Source organism: Arthroderma uncinatum (genome assembly GCF_011692745.1).
Source record: "Arthroderma uncinatum strain CBS 119779 chromosome Unknown scaffold1, whole genome shotgun sequence".
Taxonomy (NCBI): Eukaryota; Fungi; Ascomycota; class Eurotiomycetes; order Onygenales; family Arthrodermataceae; genus Arthroderma; species Arthroderma uncinatum.
Genome location: NW_022983863.1, coordinates 2,530,456 through 2,545,432, shown reverse-complemented (window position 1 = coordinate 2,545,432; position 14,977 = coordinate 2,530,456). Strand labels below are relative to the sequence as shown.

Genomic DNA, 14,977 nt, shown 5'->3' with positions numbered 1-14,977 from the left:
GACACTACTCCCCGATCCTCTTCTTTTGCCTTCAAATGCCCCTCGATGACCTTCCATCTCTTGTGCTTGTTTTTTTTTTTTTTGCTGCGTTGGAGCGTTCCAAAACTTCTGATCCCATTTCTGCACATTGCCTATGAGTGTTTCCTTTCTGCTGCTGCTTGCCTTTAACGCTTCGACGGCATGAAGTCATTTTATTTCTCAGTTTTGGGTGAAGGCCCAGCTTGGATGGCGTTCATCTTTGTCAGTTCGGCTAAACTGGTCTTCACAGTTTGCATTGTCTTTGCTCTGACTCTTATGTTTGTGTTTTTGTTTCCCCAATCATTCATTCCCCTTTTTCGCTCAAGCTGTCTTTTTTTGGATATTTATGTTGACTCTTACTAATGTATATACGGATCTAAATGGCGGGTCGGGTTCATGGCAGGCAAGCGAGTCAATAAACTGAATATTCTTCAATTATACCTCTTACTAGAAGGCTCTAAAGACATCGTATCGAGAAAGTAATTTGTTGGGTAACGTAGTTGACCAATGGCCGAATATATTAACAGGTATAAAGGGATATCATTTATATAATAAGATAGTACACGAAGGATAAAGAACATTTGAGATAGCAAGAGTCTGATGTCTATGAACCCCTTAGCAGCGAACCGGCAAACCATATGCCCCCCATACCGACCAGTAATGAGAGACCGATAATTCTCTTGCTCCAGTCATCGGTATCGCGGATCTTCATCGGCCCAGCAAGCTTATGTATAGGGGAATTAACATGGGATGCTGTTGTGGACGTTTCCTGGGGACTTGCATCCGGAGTGGAAGTATTGTTCACGTATTCCTTTTCCATCTCCTTCCATTGCTCAACTAACCTGGCAATAGCCACAAGATCCTCTTTGATAGAGGGCTCGGAACCATTGATGCCGCTGCCACCTTCCACATCCACTTCTTGGACGTTGCCGAAAAAGTCCATGACCGTTCTCAGTCTACCCTCAGCTTCGCCGCCAGGGAATAAATCCCATCTCACGCCAGGTTGAGAATGTATCTTTGTCTCATCGTAGGAGTCGAACAAATCTCCCAAGGTGCGTTTCGAATTCGCAGTGACTTGGGTCTCTAGAAATTCCAAAATGTAGTATGTCCAACGGTCGATGACGGCAACTCCAACATCGCTATCTGCATGGTGGGAATAAGAAGACTGATCTATCTCGCTTGACCCCGTCGCGATGATATTCGGTGAATACAGATGTGTGTACATGGTATTCGCCTGGCACGTATCGATCATGAAGAGTAGCTCGTTGTATCGTTTTTTCTCCCACATCTGTCCAAATGCATCTGCCAGGTCCCACGCCCCGATCTCCTCCGAGTCCTGGAACTTTAGGAACTGGTCACCGCCATGACCGGTCATGTATACGAGCACATTGCTGCCTGCATCTGAGCCCAGCCTTTTGCTCTGCGGTACATCATCACCCAGTCGATCGGTCAGCAAGCGGATGAAGCTTTCCACGGTAACCTCGTATCCACGATAGTCGACTTCTATGTTATCTCCGTACAGGTCTAACGCACGATCGGCGTTGTTATAAACGGTTCCGGGAAAAGCGTTTCGTGGATTGCACGCCATGTCGTCTGGCAGCATGAGGATGATCTGGGAGTCTGGGATCCCCAGCCGCTTGACGGTCCGGTAGAGAGAGAGCACATTGGCAAGGTGGCGGTAATTGAACCAGAAACGGGACGTAGAGACCAGCACCGCCCAGTTGGAGGTATGCGCCGCCGATGAGACGCCGCTGGCGAGGAGGATGGCGAGCAGGGTCAGGAAGGGGTAGAGCAGCCGTAACTCCATGTCGAAGGCGAGCGAGGGCAGTATCAGAGGGATATATCGACTCCGCAGCACATCTTCCAGCGTCCTTCCCGTGAACCTGGCTCCTATACTCCGTATCTTGATGTTGATATTGATATTGATGTTGATGTTGATATAAATGCTGAAGAGATGTAGCTGTTTCCCCGGCTTAGTCATCCAGCGGGAGGCCTTCGTCCTGCCCAAGCTTCCTGCCCATCCCTTTATGGCAGCAAGATGAGGCTCGCTTGTTACGATCTCACTCCGCCTCGTCCGCTGCTTGTTCCTTTCTTCTGTCTCTTCACGCCCTGCTGTCTAGCGTTGGTCCTGCGTTCTGTTTATAGCGCTTCTGCCTGTTGATATATCCTTGCCGCCGCGGCGAGCTACTTACACCTGCTGCTACCCTGCTGCCTGCCTAGAAACCGTTCATTTCTCTCGCCTAATTTCGACTCATTACGAGCTCGCCAATCCTTCTTAGTTTACTTCATATACCTGGTAACTCCGGTCAGAAAACGTCTGGCAGTCTTCGGTTCACATCCTCGGTCACATATAGACTTGCGATAGCCGGGTTATATAGCTCGGCGTTTCGAATATAGGATCGTTCTTGAGAGTGAGCTTGCCCTCAACCACGCAGTTCCCACAGCATCGCCAGCTGCAGATATGATGATGACGACCGAAGAAACCAGACCTCCGTCTGGCGGAATGGAAGAGTCACGCCTCATGAGACTTCCGTTTGAGACCATCGAGGCCATATTCTCCCATGTAAGTACACCACGGCGTCCTCTTAGATATACGTCATCATTCATTTAGCTGCGTTCTACTCTTCGGGTCATGACTGATGGCTCCTGTGATTCTGTTTTAGGTCGAACCAGAGGATCTCGTCAGTCTGTGTTTGGTTTCAAGGTCGGTCCGTGAGCATGCTGCGGCCCGGCTCTATCGGTCTCTCAACTGCATTCTCCAGCCCAGAAGCGATATAGAGCATAAATGGCCAATCGACCGCCTTGCCAAAGAACTGGAAACGCTGACGACAAGTGATTTCAACTACGCTGCATACATCAAATCGATATGTCTGGACACCGCACCGATCACCGATGCTGGCGACTATCAGTTTCAAGAACAAATAGCAGACCAGTTTAAATACGATACCCCTTGCGGAAAGTTCTTTAACAACCTGCTTCTTGCGTCAATCAAGAAAATATCCACATTGGAATCATTTCGGTATGGAATAATCGCTCCTCCTAGATCAGATACTGAGAGCGGGATTACCCCCATACGACTATTCGTCGAGTTTTATTCTAACAGGTAGTATAGATGGAATGTCCGTCTTGAGCTTAATCCCGCCGTGTTCATGGCTCTTGGAAAGGCCCCTGGTTTACAGCACTTATGTGTTCGAATGCCCGCTGGTGTAGAACCCATTTCGGATAAGCCAGTGCCAGCTCCTCCTCCACCCGGGCCTCCCGTTCCAGTACTGCCCCTACCAGTTCAGATCAACCAACTCCATGCGCACCCAGCTCCTCCAATAGCGCCTATCCACCATTTACCGCACAACCGGACATCATCTCGGGACAAGTTTAAAAGCCGCAAATACTGGGACTCAAGTCGAACGTTCTCTCATTTCTCCCGGCTTAATACCATCGAAGTCCTAGAAATGGACAATCTTGGGTATATCGATGAGATCGCAAAATGTATCTCGCAATCATCCGGTACGCTGAAAACCTTAAAGCTTTCATTTTCAGAACGACTTGCTCTAGCAGCCCGCAAAAAGAAGGACGATGAGGTCTCAGAAACAAGCAGTGTCCAAGACGAGGACGAGCTTTACCAACCTCTACCCCCTCCGCCTCCACAGGGTCAGCCCGCGGCGTTCACTTCGTCCAGCTCCAAGAACTCCGAAGTTCGTCGTGAACGTCTTGCACAAGAGCAGACTCTTGGTCGCCTCTTCGGCCTAGACCAAGAGAAGGATGCCATTCCGCAGAATTCGCCAAACCGACTCATTGAAGATGCGCTCACTGATGCGGCGAAGGGTCTTCAAGTTGGAGATGATGCAGACGTATCCTTTATTAAATACTTGAAGTCGGTTCTAGAAAAGCTTAGCACAGAACACCCAAAGTACCAAGCCATGATATCCGAAATTGAAAAGGTTACAGGTCCATACCAGGATATCGCTGCTGGGAAGGATACAGGTGACGGAGACAATGTACAGGCGGGAGAACAGGCGGGTGCTCCACCTACGACAACCCCAGGTGAAGGTGAGGCTGATGATTCCGCACCACCTGAGGGTTCCCAAATGGGCCAAGAAAGCGAGGCGAAAAAAGAGGATGAACTCAAGGCCAATGATTCAACAGATACCCCTGTCCCAAGTGACACGAAAACTACAGAGCTAGAGGCATGTTTACAAAATATTGTAGACATAGAGCATCCTGATGAGCTTAGTGAAGGGGAAGACCAGGAATTTATCGATGGAAATACCGACGACGTAGCACCTACGAAGAATCTCACCAACGGAACGCTTTGCAGCCTCAAACTAGAGCAGAATGGCGAATCGAAAGGCAAAACGCCAGCGGATAAGATACCAATGGATAAAAAGGATTATAACCAAAAGGAGCGTGATGCTATTCAAAACTACGTTCGCGAGAACCATGGCATCGCGCTGGAGAGTCTTTCAATCTATTTGATCCCGGTCAAAGCTGCCATTCTTTGCCGAGGCATCAACGTTTGGACGCTGAGACACATCTCCCTGCTCAACGTTGGGCCGCAGAGGGCATTCTGGGCAACACTAGAGAATCTCAATAGATTCAATCCCCTTAAGCTTGTCTCTGTTCATACGGACAACGTAACTCGCCACCTCCTCTCTTTGTTAAACGCTCTACCGCGCCTCGAAGAATTATTTTTGATAGAGCGTAGTACCCGCTCTAGAGTAGAGCCATCTACTCCGAAAACCCTTGTTACAGCCGAAGATATTCGGAAGCAAGTGCTCAGAAAACATATGGGTACATTAAAGCGGCTGATGATAAGAAATGACAGCGATTTATGTTGGTCTCTAGACCTAGCTTCCATTGTTCTCCTAGCCAAATACGGTCGGAATCTGGTTGAGCTGGTTGCTCACCTTGATTCTCAGTGCTTTGTAAGTCAAATTTTCTTGTGGGAGGGAATTTTTCGGTCACCTTATTGCCCAATGTGCTGTCGCTAATCTTATCCTTCAATTATAGCATTCGTTGATGCGAGTTATCAGTAACATGGAGTCGCTCAGCGTACTACATGTCCTCTTCTCAGACCCGGACTACTGTGCCAGTGTCTTGGATGAGGTACGTGAGTGCGCAATTGATAGCTTTTTACATTATCGCTCTATCAAAAAGAGGTACATTGCCGTGAGCTATGCTTCAGGCCAGCCGGTGCAGACTCGCTGTACACTCATGGAACTTCGTGATCCGACTTCACTGAAACCTAAGGAAAACCATGCAATCAACTCCACCAACAACAATACAGTTGAGGCGGATGAGACGGATGATCTTGACATTTTCAACCTGGAGAGTGGTGTGTTACTAACTGATATTCTTCAATTCGAAGACGAACCAGGAGTCAAGGTTTGGGAGAAGGAGAACTGGAATCTGACATTGTGAAGAAGCTATTCTTCATATCTGAGACTTTTTCATCATTGTATGTCATTTTATTACCCTTTGCCAATCTAAGGTCTCTGTCTCTTTCACCATCTTAGACAACAATTACCCCACTCGTATGCCATTTTCCTATTCCCGATTCCCGAATACTTTGTTCTTTATATCCTTCTCCCTACCTTATTCAGCCTGACGAGAAGTTGCTATACATATGTACTCTTTATCAATTCACCTGCTTGGGAAACTTGAGGCTCAAAATTTTGACCGTTGTTCGGCACGGGAAATAGTTAATCCCGATAAGACTTCTTATCGCACCCCACTCTGTAGATGGCCGTAACTCGCGGTCGTGACTCTAGCAATCTATCTCATTTCACCAACTACTCATCCCATATAGCCCTTCGTTCTAAAGTCGTGTCTCTTGCTGTTTGCATAACGCTCTATAGATATGGCGCCTAAGAAAGAGAACTCCAAAAAGGTTGCCGGGAACGCAAAAGTATGAATCACCACATTCCATCTCTGGATGAGTCCTATAACTAATCCTGAGTTCATATAGAAAGCCGAAGCTGCCGCAGCTAAGCAGGCAGTCGTTGACGCAAAAAAGGCAGCTGAAGAAGATCAGGAATGGCAAAAGGGCGCAAAATCCAGTGGAAAGAAGTATGTTTATCCAACCAACGAGACCCCCCGCGAACAAACCAGGTAACACGCCAAAATAGGGAATCAGCAGAAGCCAAGAAAGCAGAAGCAGCCCGCAAAAAGGCCGAACGTGAAGCTCTATTAGCAGAAGAAGAAAAATCTCTCCCCAGCAAACCAAAAGGAAATGCCAAAACCGCCCAAAAGAAATCCCGAGGAACCCTCGACCTCGACCAGCTTGACGCCGATCCCTCATCCAGAAAGAAGGGTCCAGCTTTAAATGCAACTGGTATCGATAACGCACTCGACGCACTATCTCTAGGTTCTAAAGATGCGCTCAAGGTAGATCGACACCCGGAGCGAAGATATAAAGCTGCTTATGCCGCGTATGAAGAGAGAAGGCTACCTGAGATCGAACAAGAACAACCCGGCCTCAGAAGACAGCAGAGGATTACTCTTATAAAGAAAGAGTTTGAGAAGAGTGAGGAGAATCCGTTTAATCAGGTGAATGTGGCATTCGATGCATCCAAAGAAGAAATAGCGGCAGCCCGGGAGGCAGAGAGGGCAAAGATCGAGGGCCGTTTGACCGCGAAATGAAAAAGGGTTTCAGGGAGAAAAATTGTATATCTGCTTGGAGCGTTCAGTTCCCATACGCATGGCTTATTAGGGGCTCCTTGAGCCAGTTAAGGTTACATGTGTTTGCTAAGAGGCCACATCTACCCTTAGCTCAGGGTTAATAGGTGTTTTTATCGATGTGGACGTATACATGGTTCCTTCTTGGACACATTTGTATTTCATTTACCTTTGAATTGGCGGCCACTTTAGGCTCTTACATTCTACCATATGTCTGAGTTGGAAAATAAACAAGGAAGATAGACGAAACCTAAAGTCGATCTCATAATAGTAATTCTATTAGAATAAAGTAGATAATCCGCATTTAACATATGTCTTGCGTCTCAATCTCCTTATCACTATTCAAGGTATAAACAATACACCTGTATTCATGATGAGTGCCTCATTGGGCGTCTAATTCCTCACGGTTTCGACTTGGAAACAGCGTTTCGGGTGGTCTGTCGGTGGCTCAAGCCATGCATCGATCCATAGGGTAGAATTGGCCGGCCGAAGTTGAATGAGTGAATGAAGAGTTGTAGTTCTTTCCAAAATGAAGCTAAACCAACCCCAAAAAGAGAGAAAGAGAGGAGGCACGCTTTGGAGTTATTAATGGGTAGCCCAGTCCTTTGACAAAATAGGCCAGCTGAACAAATAAAGGTGACCCCAATTTCAATGCAAAGTATATCTCCAAACATATGACGCTCCAGTAGCCAAGAAGATCATAGACTTGTGCTTGGGAGAGGGGTTGTGAAGGGATATGGCTCCCAGTTAAGCCATTATGGCTCTGGCGTCCCAAACACATAACCTCTCGTCCCATCCACAGCTTGCACACCACCCTTCACTTCCAAAGAGACACCAATCAACCCCAGTGACGAATTCTGTGTGCCTTCCCATACGTCCTAACTCCCTCCCTAGAGTAGACACCGGCCCAGACCTCATAATATCTGTATCACCAGGAGGCATGCCCTCTGACCCATCTGTCCAAACACGGCAGGTCATATCATAGCCTGCACTGAGAAGAATATGAGATAGATGAGGTGACCATGTTACTTTTCGAATAGCATACTCATGGCCTATCATTGCAGAGAGAGGACCCTGCTGGGGTGCGCGGATATCAAAAGTGCGAATAGTTCTGTCGACACCAGCCGTGGCTACTATCGAGGGTCTGTATTTATTCCAATCATGGGTTAAAGCTTCCGCAGGTTGTGTTGGAGACACAGTAGGTACAAAGCCGGGTTTTTGGGATGTGTTTCCTCCATGAATTGGGATCTGTAAAGTGAGGTGGTTTGTTGCTGCCGGAGTTCGTAAGTCGAAAATGCGTAGGTAAGAATCTGAAGTCACGCAGGAGAGAACATCAGGAGAGTGAGGTGAAAAGGAGGCAGAATAGGTGCAGCTATTAGTAGATAGGGTAAGTAATGATTGTGGTCGGTCTGGTGTCCATATCTTAACAGTTCCATCCCAGCTGCTGGAACAAAACCGGTCCTTGGCAACTAGATTCCAGTGAACTGAGAACACTTCTCGTGAATGCTCTTTCCATCCTTGAACAGGGAATTCATCAACCGCAATATCAAATAGTTTGATGCTCCCATCTCCAGACGCTACAAGTGCTTGGTTTTCGTGAATCTCAGACCATGCAACATCATACAACGCATCCTGGGTTGTAAACCTAAATGAAAAAAGAGACAGGTTAGCTATTGAAGCTGTTATAGAGCCAGGGACTCGGGTAGTGATGCAATGTTTTAGGTACTAACGATTTTAGTGGGACAATACCCTGGGGTGCCAGATCGAAGACATAGAATCGGCCATTTCCAACAAGGCCAAAGTTTGAGGATGCCGCAACAGCAAGGCGGGAGTCAAAGAAAGGCGAATATTTCACAGCACATCCATTGAATCCCTCAGTGCGGTATTCGAGCATGTTGTCGACAGGGAAGAAGATGGCCTACTGAAGGCCAGGTGTGGGGTAGATATTCGTGGGGGAGTCACGGCAATAGACATCTACAACTCATGGTTATGCCCGTCAGCGCGTTGATGTGGCCAGTCGACACGAACTCATCCTCCGCTTTGTCCAGTGCTCGTCGAGTAGCTCTGAGGCTGGCGTTTAAAGTCGAAGTCGGAGGTTGCAGTTGGACGGTCTACCTCATATGCAAAGGGGATAAAAGTCATGAGGGCAACAGCGACGCAGCTAAAAATAAAAAAACGCCGAGGTCCAAGGGGAGAAGCCGGATTACGTCATCCATTAGCTTATCTAATATCTATAGCCACGTGATATCTAAAGTTGCAGGAGCATCTCGGGTTCAGCCTCCTGTTTTTCTATCCAGCCTCGCAGAAGAGCGGCGATGTCGTCGCTGTTGGACTCGAGGAAGAGCATATGGCCGTTGCCTCGTATCCCCACTTCGCCAAGCTGTATATGCTCGGCGGAAACCCCGGCCTGCCGCAGATACTTGACTACGCACCAGTCTGTTGGTCTATGATAGGAGGCCTCGGCTGTCACTACCAACATCTTCACCTTCGCCAGGTTGGGGAGTTGACGAGGCGGGGGAGTGTCTGCTTGAATTATGCAATGGGGCCCAGTTGGCACCTCGATTGTCTGCTTGACCAGATCGATTTCGGGGTCCATGACGGGAGGGGCATAAGTCAAGGCGATGTTCGATAGTCCCCATGCCCGGTTATATGCGCCTTTATAGATGAAGTTCTCGAACGGAGGGCCGGCCGGTTCCAGCGATATTACAGAATGTATCATATCTGGCCGAGTATCTGCCACCAGCCAGCCGTGGACAGTTGCCTGTGAATGGGTCAAGAGAATCGCCGGGCGACCAATGCGGTCCAATAATGCCGCTCCTGCTGCCTGGATGGTGGTTTCTTGCCGAGTTTGTGACTCTAAAAACTGCACTGTAGATGCGTAGTATGCGTCGAAGATGGGGTCGCCCATCACCCCTGAGCCCGGCCACTGGGTATGAAGTTTGGCTTCAGGCCATAACATATATTTTGCTGGCGCCGTGAAGAATTTTTGCAGTTGTTCAGCTGAAAGTGCGCCCATTGTACCATTCTCCGGAATCCAAGGGCTGCGTCCTCGAAATGTCTGGTCGATTATATAACATTCATAGCCATGTTCGATGAAGTACGAAGCCCAGCCACGCCCTCCGTCTGGTTTATTAAGCCAGTTCTAGGTAACTTGTCAGTCATTTATATATCTATAACCAAATCAAGTCCCAAAAGTCACTTACCGTCCCAGTCTGAGCTTGGCCATGGAAAAAGACTATCGGGTTCTGTTTTGCCGGACCTCTGACCGGAATTAGATGTTCAACGTACATCTGGTCTTTGAAAATATGCTCGCCTTTGCCATTGTCGGCGTATTCTCCGCCAACGTAAAAGTATTTGCGGATGTACGGGACCTCATCGTGCGATTGGCAGGTATTCAACAAAAGCAGGAAGAGAAAAAGTAAGGTAGCCATGTTTCGAGTATCAATGTCGTTACTTAGAGGACTGTAGCACACACAGTAGTCATTCAGAATCACGAACACACCAGATCGGTTAGATCCTGTCCGTTGGATGTAGTCGTTGCTTGAGCTGATGTCGGATTGGCCCAGATATAAATATCGGACTCGTGACCGTGACATCATACGCCCGAAGGCTGATCCCATCCTCTAGATAGGTAAGGAACTGTTAATCACCAGCATCGCCAGTTCGCAGTTTTCTGACAAACGTCCTCATCGTAGGCCCTTATATTTTATCAAGAAATACACAATATAGCTCAAGTTTAAAATCGGGACGAGTATAAGCTTAAAAACGTGGAGTTCTTGGATGGTACCAACCAAGATATGGGGACTCTGAATACTCAATGTAACGAGCTTTTAGAACCACCTGGTAGGAAGACCGACGGCATAGAGCTAGCCTGAGGCCAGGGCGTTTATTGTGGTCAAGTTTCCGGGGTCTTCTTTGCTATAAACACCCATGGCCGGCAAACGATGAAGCCATGCAGTCAAATTAACAAACTTAGTTAATCCGTTTTAATTAAGATTGACGGCTATAGAGATCATTGTAAAGTTTAATGGCATGAACCCCTTACATATTAGACTTATTAATAACCGTTTACTAGAATTGGATGGGTTCTACCAAGCTAGAGGCGATATCGTAGTTATAGGCAAAACTGTTTCTATTTACGGAAGAGTCGTGCTTTTGACTAAATTGAAGCATTTAATTAATGTTGTATTTTATTAACGAGAACAATAACAAAGCAGCAAAGTTTCCCAAATCCTACCGCCTATGCCCATTTAAAAGGAAACAACTGGAAATATGAGAGAATGGTGACAGACGGATAACAGTAGAGAAAAACAGCAAAGGATAAAACCCCACCAGGTAGTGTCTTTCTATTTATTTGTAAACAATCTTGGCCATTCATGTAGTGATACAGACTCCCTTCTAGAGATCATAACAAAGAACTAAGGACTAGCAAAAAGGCATAGGCGAAAAAAGTGCATTAAACAGGTGCGAAATATGAAGACAAAAAGGCAAATGCGAAAGCCGAACTCATTTTTTCCACCAGTCAAACAAATTGCGAAAAATGCTGAACGAATCAATTCCTAGCCACCCAGTAATAGCAGAGCAAAACAAGATAATGGCAATGATCATGACGGAATTAAGATAGGAAGTAAAAGACGCAGCAATAATAAAATAAGAAGAATGGGTATATGCAAGCAACATTTTGGGAAACAAACAAGAAAAACGTAGTTGCGCTTTCATCGTATCTTTTCTTGCACAGCAATAAGAGAATACGTGCGCGGCTATAGGATGCGAGCATCATGGAGTTAATTTGGAGGTCGGGTGATGGAGAGGAATACTCGTTAGGAGAGTGTGAGGGAGCGATGCCGTCTTAGTCCATGTATTGATGTGAATTAGACCTTGGGGTCAGTAGTTGTGTGTTCCCTAGATTGCGTTGAAAGGAATCCGGCCTTATTAACAGTAGAGTTTGATGCCTCATACTGCAATCCGGCTTCGCAATCATCAATGTCTAGCTTCACCGACTTCTCCGGGTCTCCCACTTGAGGAGCAGGTTTGGGGCTATCCTGTTCTATCCAGAAGCTTTCAAAGGCACCTAGAGCACAGATAAGACCACAGGCCCACCATGAAAGAATGGAAAGTCTATGTTCCAAGCCTTTCGAGTGTAGGAATCCAGTTACTGTTGGACCCAATGCTCTGCTCAAGCTAGCAGTAGAGGCCGCCACGCCATTGATGGATCCTAATACGGTCGTTGATGGTGCAGAGTTGGCGAGAAGAATGGCGTTAGAAGGGAACGCGATAACATGAAGCGTGATTTTGCAAATCAGAGCGATATAGGCTGCTGGTAGTCGAAAAGCTTCGGGGAGAAGGACGAGGTACGGCACTGCCAAGTAGAGGATGGGCCAAACAATCAAGACGAATCGGTAGGTATTAAGGGTGCCGAAGGATCGAACAACGAATGGAAATAGAACAAGCTGCGCTATCATCGAGTAAATTCCCTGTATGGCAAGCATGAATCCAATTGTTTTGGTGGAAAGAGCCAATCCTCCTAGGAACTTAAAGGGGAGTTCAACCGGCACGTTGGAAACGGGTGTACTCAAAAAGACCGGCATGAGCTGATCGAAACTCACGCTATGGCTGTTTAATAGTTAGCAAAATAAGTTACAAGTGAACCGGGCGATAAATTATATACTTACTAGGCGAGAAGTCCATATCCGAGAATCACATATTTCACTTTTGGAGTAAAGGCCTTGATGAACCCTTTACTCTGCTTTGATTGCACCGGCAAGGCTACTGCTGCCTTAGGTGCCGGAGCATCATGGACATCAGGGTCTTCGAGACTTTCGTAACCTGGCGGAGGGTCGTCATGGAATAAGAAGGGCTTAGCGTCCTCGTCGTCGGTACCGCTCGTATTTTTCATTTCCCTCGCCACGTCGTCACCCCTGAAGAATTTCGCCACCAGGTACTTTCCGAGCTCCCGGCCCCTGTCACGCTGGAGTTTCTTTTCGACATGGGTCTCTTCCAGGAAAAGGATTCCGATCGTGATACCAGCAAGAAGTACAGTGACGCAAACTAAGTTCGGAAGCAGAAATGGGTATCGGCTGAAGATACCATCGCGAGGGAAAAGCGATGGGTAGCTGTCGCACGGTTTAGCTAGGGCACCTCCAATGGCGGGCCCAATGATCGATCCCAAACACCAGACGAAAGGCATGATGGAATAAGCTCGCGGTTGATGTTCCTTGTCCGTGACGAGCTCCGCGACTGTGGTTTGCAGAACGCCGATGTTCCCATTGAGTAAACCACCGAGAGCTCGAGCCATGAGGGCCATCGGAAGGCTGGAAGCAAACCCGAATACCATCATGCTAAGAGCCGTACCCACGAGACCCATAATAAGAACAGGTTTCCGGCCGATAGCATCACTCACGCGGCCCCAGAGCATGCCAGTGGAAAATTCAGCGAGAGTGAATGCAGAAGTAACGATGCCAGCATAGAGAGCAATCTTCCGGTCATCGTTAGTGACATTGAAATTGGCAACCATATAGTAAACATATGGAAAGATGGACATAAAAGCAATAGGTTCACATATCCGGCAGAGACCTACAGTAAATATTAGTGTAATTCTTCAGACGAAAGGCTGTGGTAGATGGAATATGCCGGTAGATAGGTATTTATCACTGGAATGTTACTCACCTAATATGAAGAGCTGTTGTGTAGGAAATGGAGGTCGGCCATCGTCTACTTTGGCAAATCTGCCAATGAACGGGATATTTCGAATTCGAACCATGACGCCGGTGAGCTACTCGATGCGATGCACGGTAAAAGAGAAAACACTTGGTTCGCTTCGTTGTGTGTCAACCCGGGAGCGGTTATATCGTTGTATTTTCCAGGATTGATAGGTATTTATAAGTTCAAGATGAGCCAGATGAGACCAAAAGAGCTATAGGAATGAGTCTCTTGATAGTTCATGCCACATTCACACAGAAAGTCTATGAAGGTCCACTTGTGTTAAAGTCTCAGAAGCATAAAAGATGAGGGCCGGTGGAGTTGGAGAGAGGATCGAAGGTTGTTTGAATGTTTGATGGCTGGAAGGGAGGAGGAGTTTGTCAATCACTGCTCTGAAGCGGATTCCAGCTCGGTTTTCACCACAAAATCTCGTAGGCTTTAAAAGCCAGTGGCAAATAAAAAGAAAGCAAACGAAAAAAATAGATTAAACTGAAATAAAAGCAATCAATCCCGGTGATCGTGAGGAAGACTGGGAGCCGGGATTGTAGGTAATAAACTGTTCTTAGAGTTGGGGGGGTGGGCGGGTATTTTAGGTCAGGAGACAAGGTAGTTGACAATGCACATGGCACGGTCTTTTAAAGCTTTCCAGAGAATCGGGACAGGGCCACACGCTTATCAAGCACTCGGCCAATGACAGTGACGAGGAAGCCTGGGATGAGGAAAAGAGTAAATCCTGCAGGCGGGATAAAGGTAGTTGTGGAGGGAGGTGCGAACCGGGAGACGACTGGTGTGTAAGAGAAGAGGATGAGAGAAAGAGAGAGAAAAAAAAAAGAGACGGAGAAGCAGAAAAAAGAAAGGGGAGGGAGGTAGATAAAAGAAAAGTTAACGAGACACCGCTGGGACTGGGTACGAACGGCGGCATCTCTTGTATCCTCAGAGAAAACACTACCAATTATATGTATAAAATCGCCAGTAGTGTTAAAATTAATATTGTATTAATAGAAAGGGAAAAAAAGAGAGCTGCAAACCAGAGAGTTTGCGCAGGGTTTCAGGCTATCACAAAAATTGAAAAAAAAAAAAAAGCTGATTCCAAGAGGCACGTCATTGTATATAGTTGAGAGTGTCGGATGGGCGCTATTCTCGTACTCCTCCACAGGGCAGGCAGGCAGGTAGCCGGCCAAGAAAATGGACGCCTACAGCTAGACAGGCCCCTAAAAAGGCAGAAAGAAATTGACTCCTCTCATTTCTCTTGCGGCGCGACGACGAGTGGACCAACGACTCCGGTCTGCCATCTCCACCGGGAGCAGCTCTAGCCTTCCCAGCCGAAAGCAAGGAGAGGAGGACAGACAAGGACGCGGTGGAGCCGGGGAAGAGGGAAAGGGGAGCCCAGGTCTAAGCGTCTAGAAGGCACTGCATTGGACGTGTGGCGTTCTGTGGAGTCGCATCGATCGGAACTGGTTCCCAAAGTTTCTTTTTCCACTTTCTCTCTCTTTGCTTTTATCGACAGATGCCAGGGAAAGAAAAGCGAAAAGACCGGCCTTTCCTGATTGATCCCCTATGATTGGCGAAGAGTCGTGGACGGCTG

At 47.3% G+C, this 14,977-nt stretch overlaps 4 protein-coding genes across 4 annotated transcripts; 1 reads left to right on the top strand and 3 right to left on the bottom strand.

The window, feature by feature from the left end:
- Positions 1-622: 622 nt before the first annotated feature.
- On the bottom strand, positions 623-1,999 carry GIQ15_00774 (GPI-anchor transamidase; the record flags this gene model as incomplete). Its single annotated transcript, XM_033548191.1, has 1 exon — positions 623-1,999. The coding sequence occupies one exon, from the start codon at positions 1,997-1,999 to the stop codon at positions 623-625; it is 1,377 nt and encodes a 458-aa protein (XP_033409142.1).
- Positions 2,000-2,479: 480 nt separating this feature from the next.
- GIQ15_00773 (uncharacterized protein) lies at positions 2,480-6,657 on the top strand (the record flags this gene model as incomplete). Its single annotated transcript, XM_033548190.1, has 9 exons — positions 2,480-2,581; positions 2,682-3,037; positions 3,131-4,806; positions 4,861-4,940; positions 5,026-5,121; positions 5,173-5,350; positions 5,874-5,923; positions 5,984-6,084; positions 6,144-6,657. 9 exons carry the CDS (start codon positions 2,480-2,482, stop codon positions 6,655-6,657), a joined length of 3,153 nt encoding a protein of 1,050 aa, XP_033409141.1.
- Positions 6,658-8,941: 2,284 nt separating this feature from the next.
- Positions 8,942-10,124, bottom strand: GIQ15_00772 (uncharacterized protein; the record flags this gene model as incomplete). Its single annotated transcript, XM_033548189.1, has 2 exons — positions 8,942-9,835; positions 9,897-10,124. The coding sequence occupies 2 exons, from the start codon at positions 10,122-10,124 to the stop codon at positions 8,942-8,944; spliced, it is 1,122 nt and encodes a 373-aa protein (XP_033409140.1).
- A 1,440-nt stretch (positions 10,125-11,564) lies between these two features.
- GIQ15_00771 (uncharacterized protein) lies at positions 11,565-13,453 on the bottom strand (the record flags this gene model as incomplete). The annotated part of the gene is made up of 3 exons (XM_033548188.1): positions 11,565-12,306; positions 12,366-13,266; positions 13,360-13,453. 3 exons carry the CDS (start codon positions 13,451-13,453, stop codon positions 11,565-11,567), a joined length of 1,737 nt encoding a protein of 578 aa, XP_033409139.1.
- Between the last annotated feature and the right edge of the window lie 1,524 nt (positions 13,454-14,977).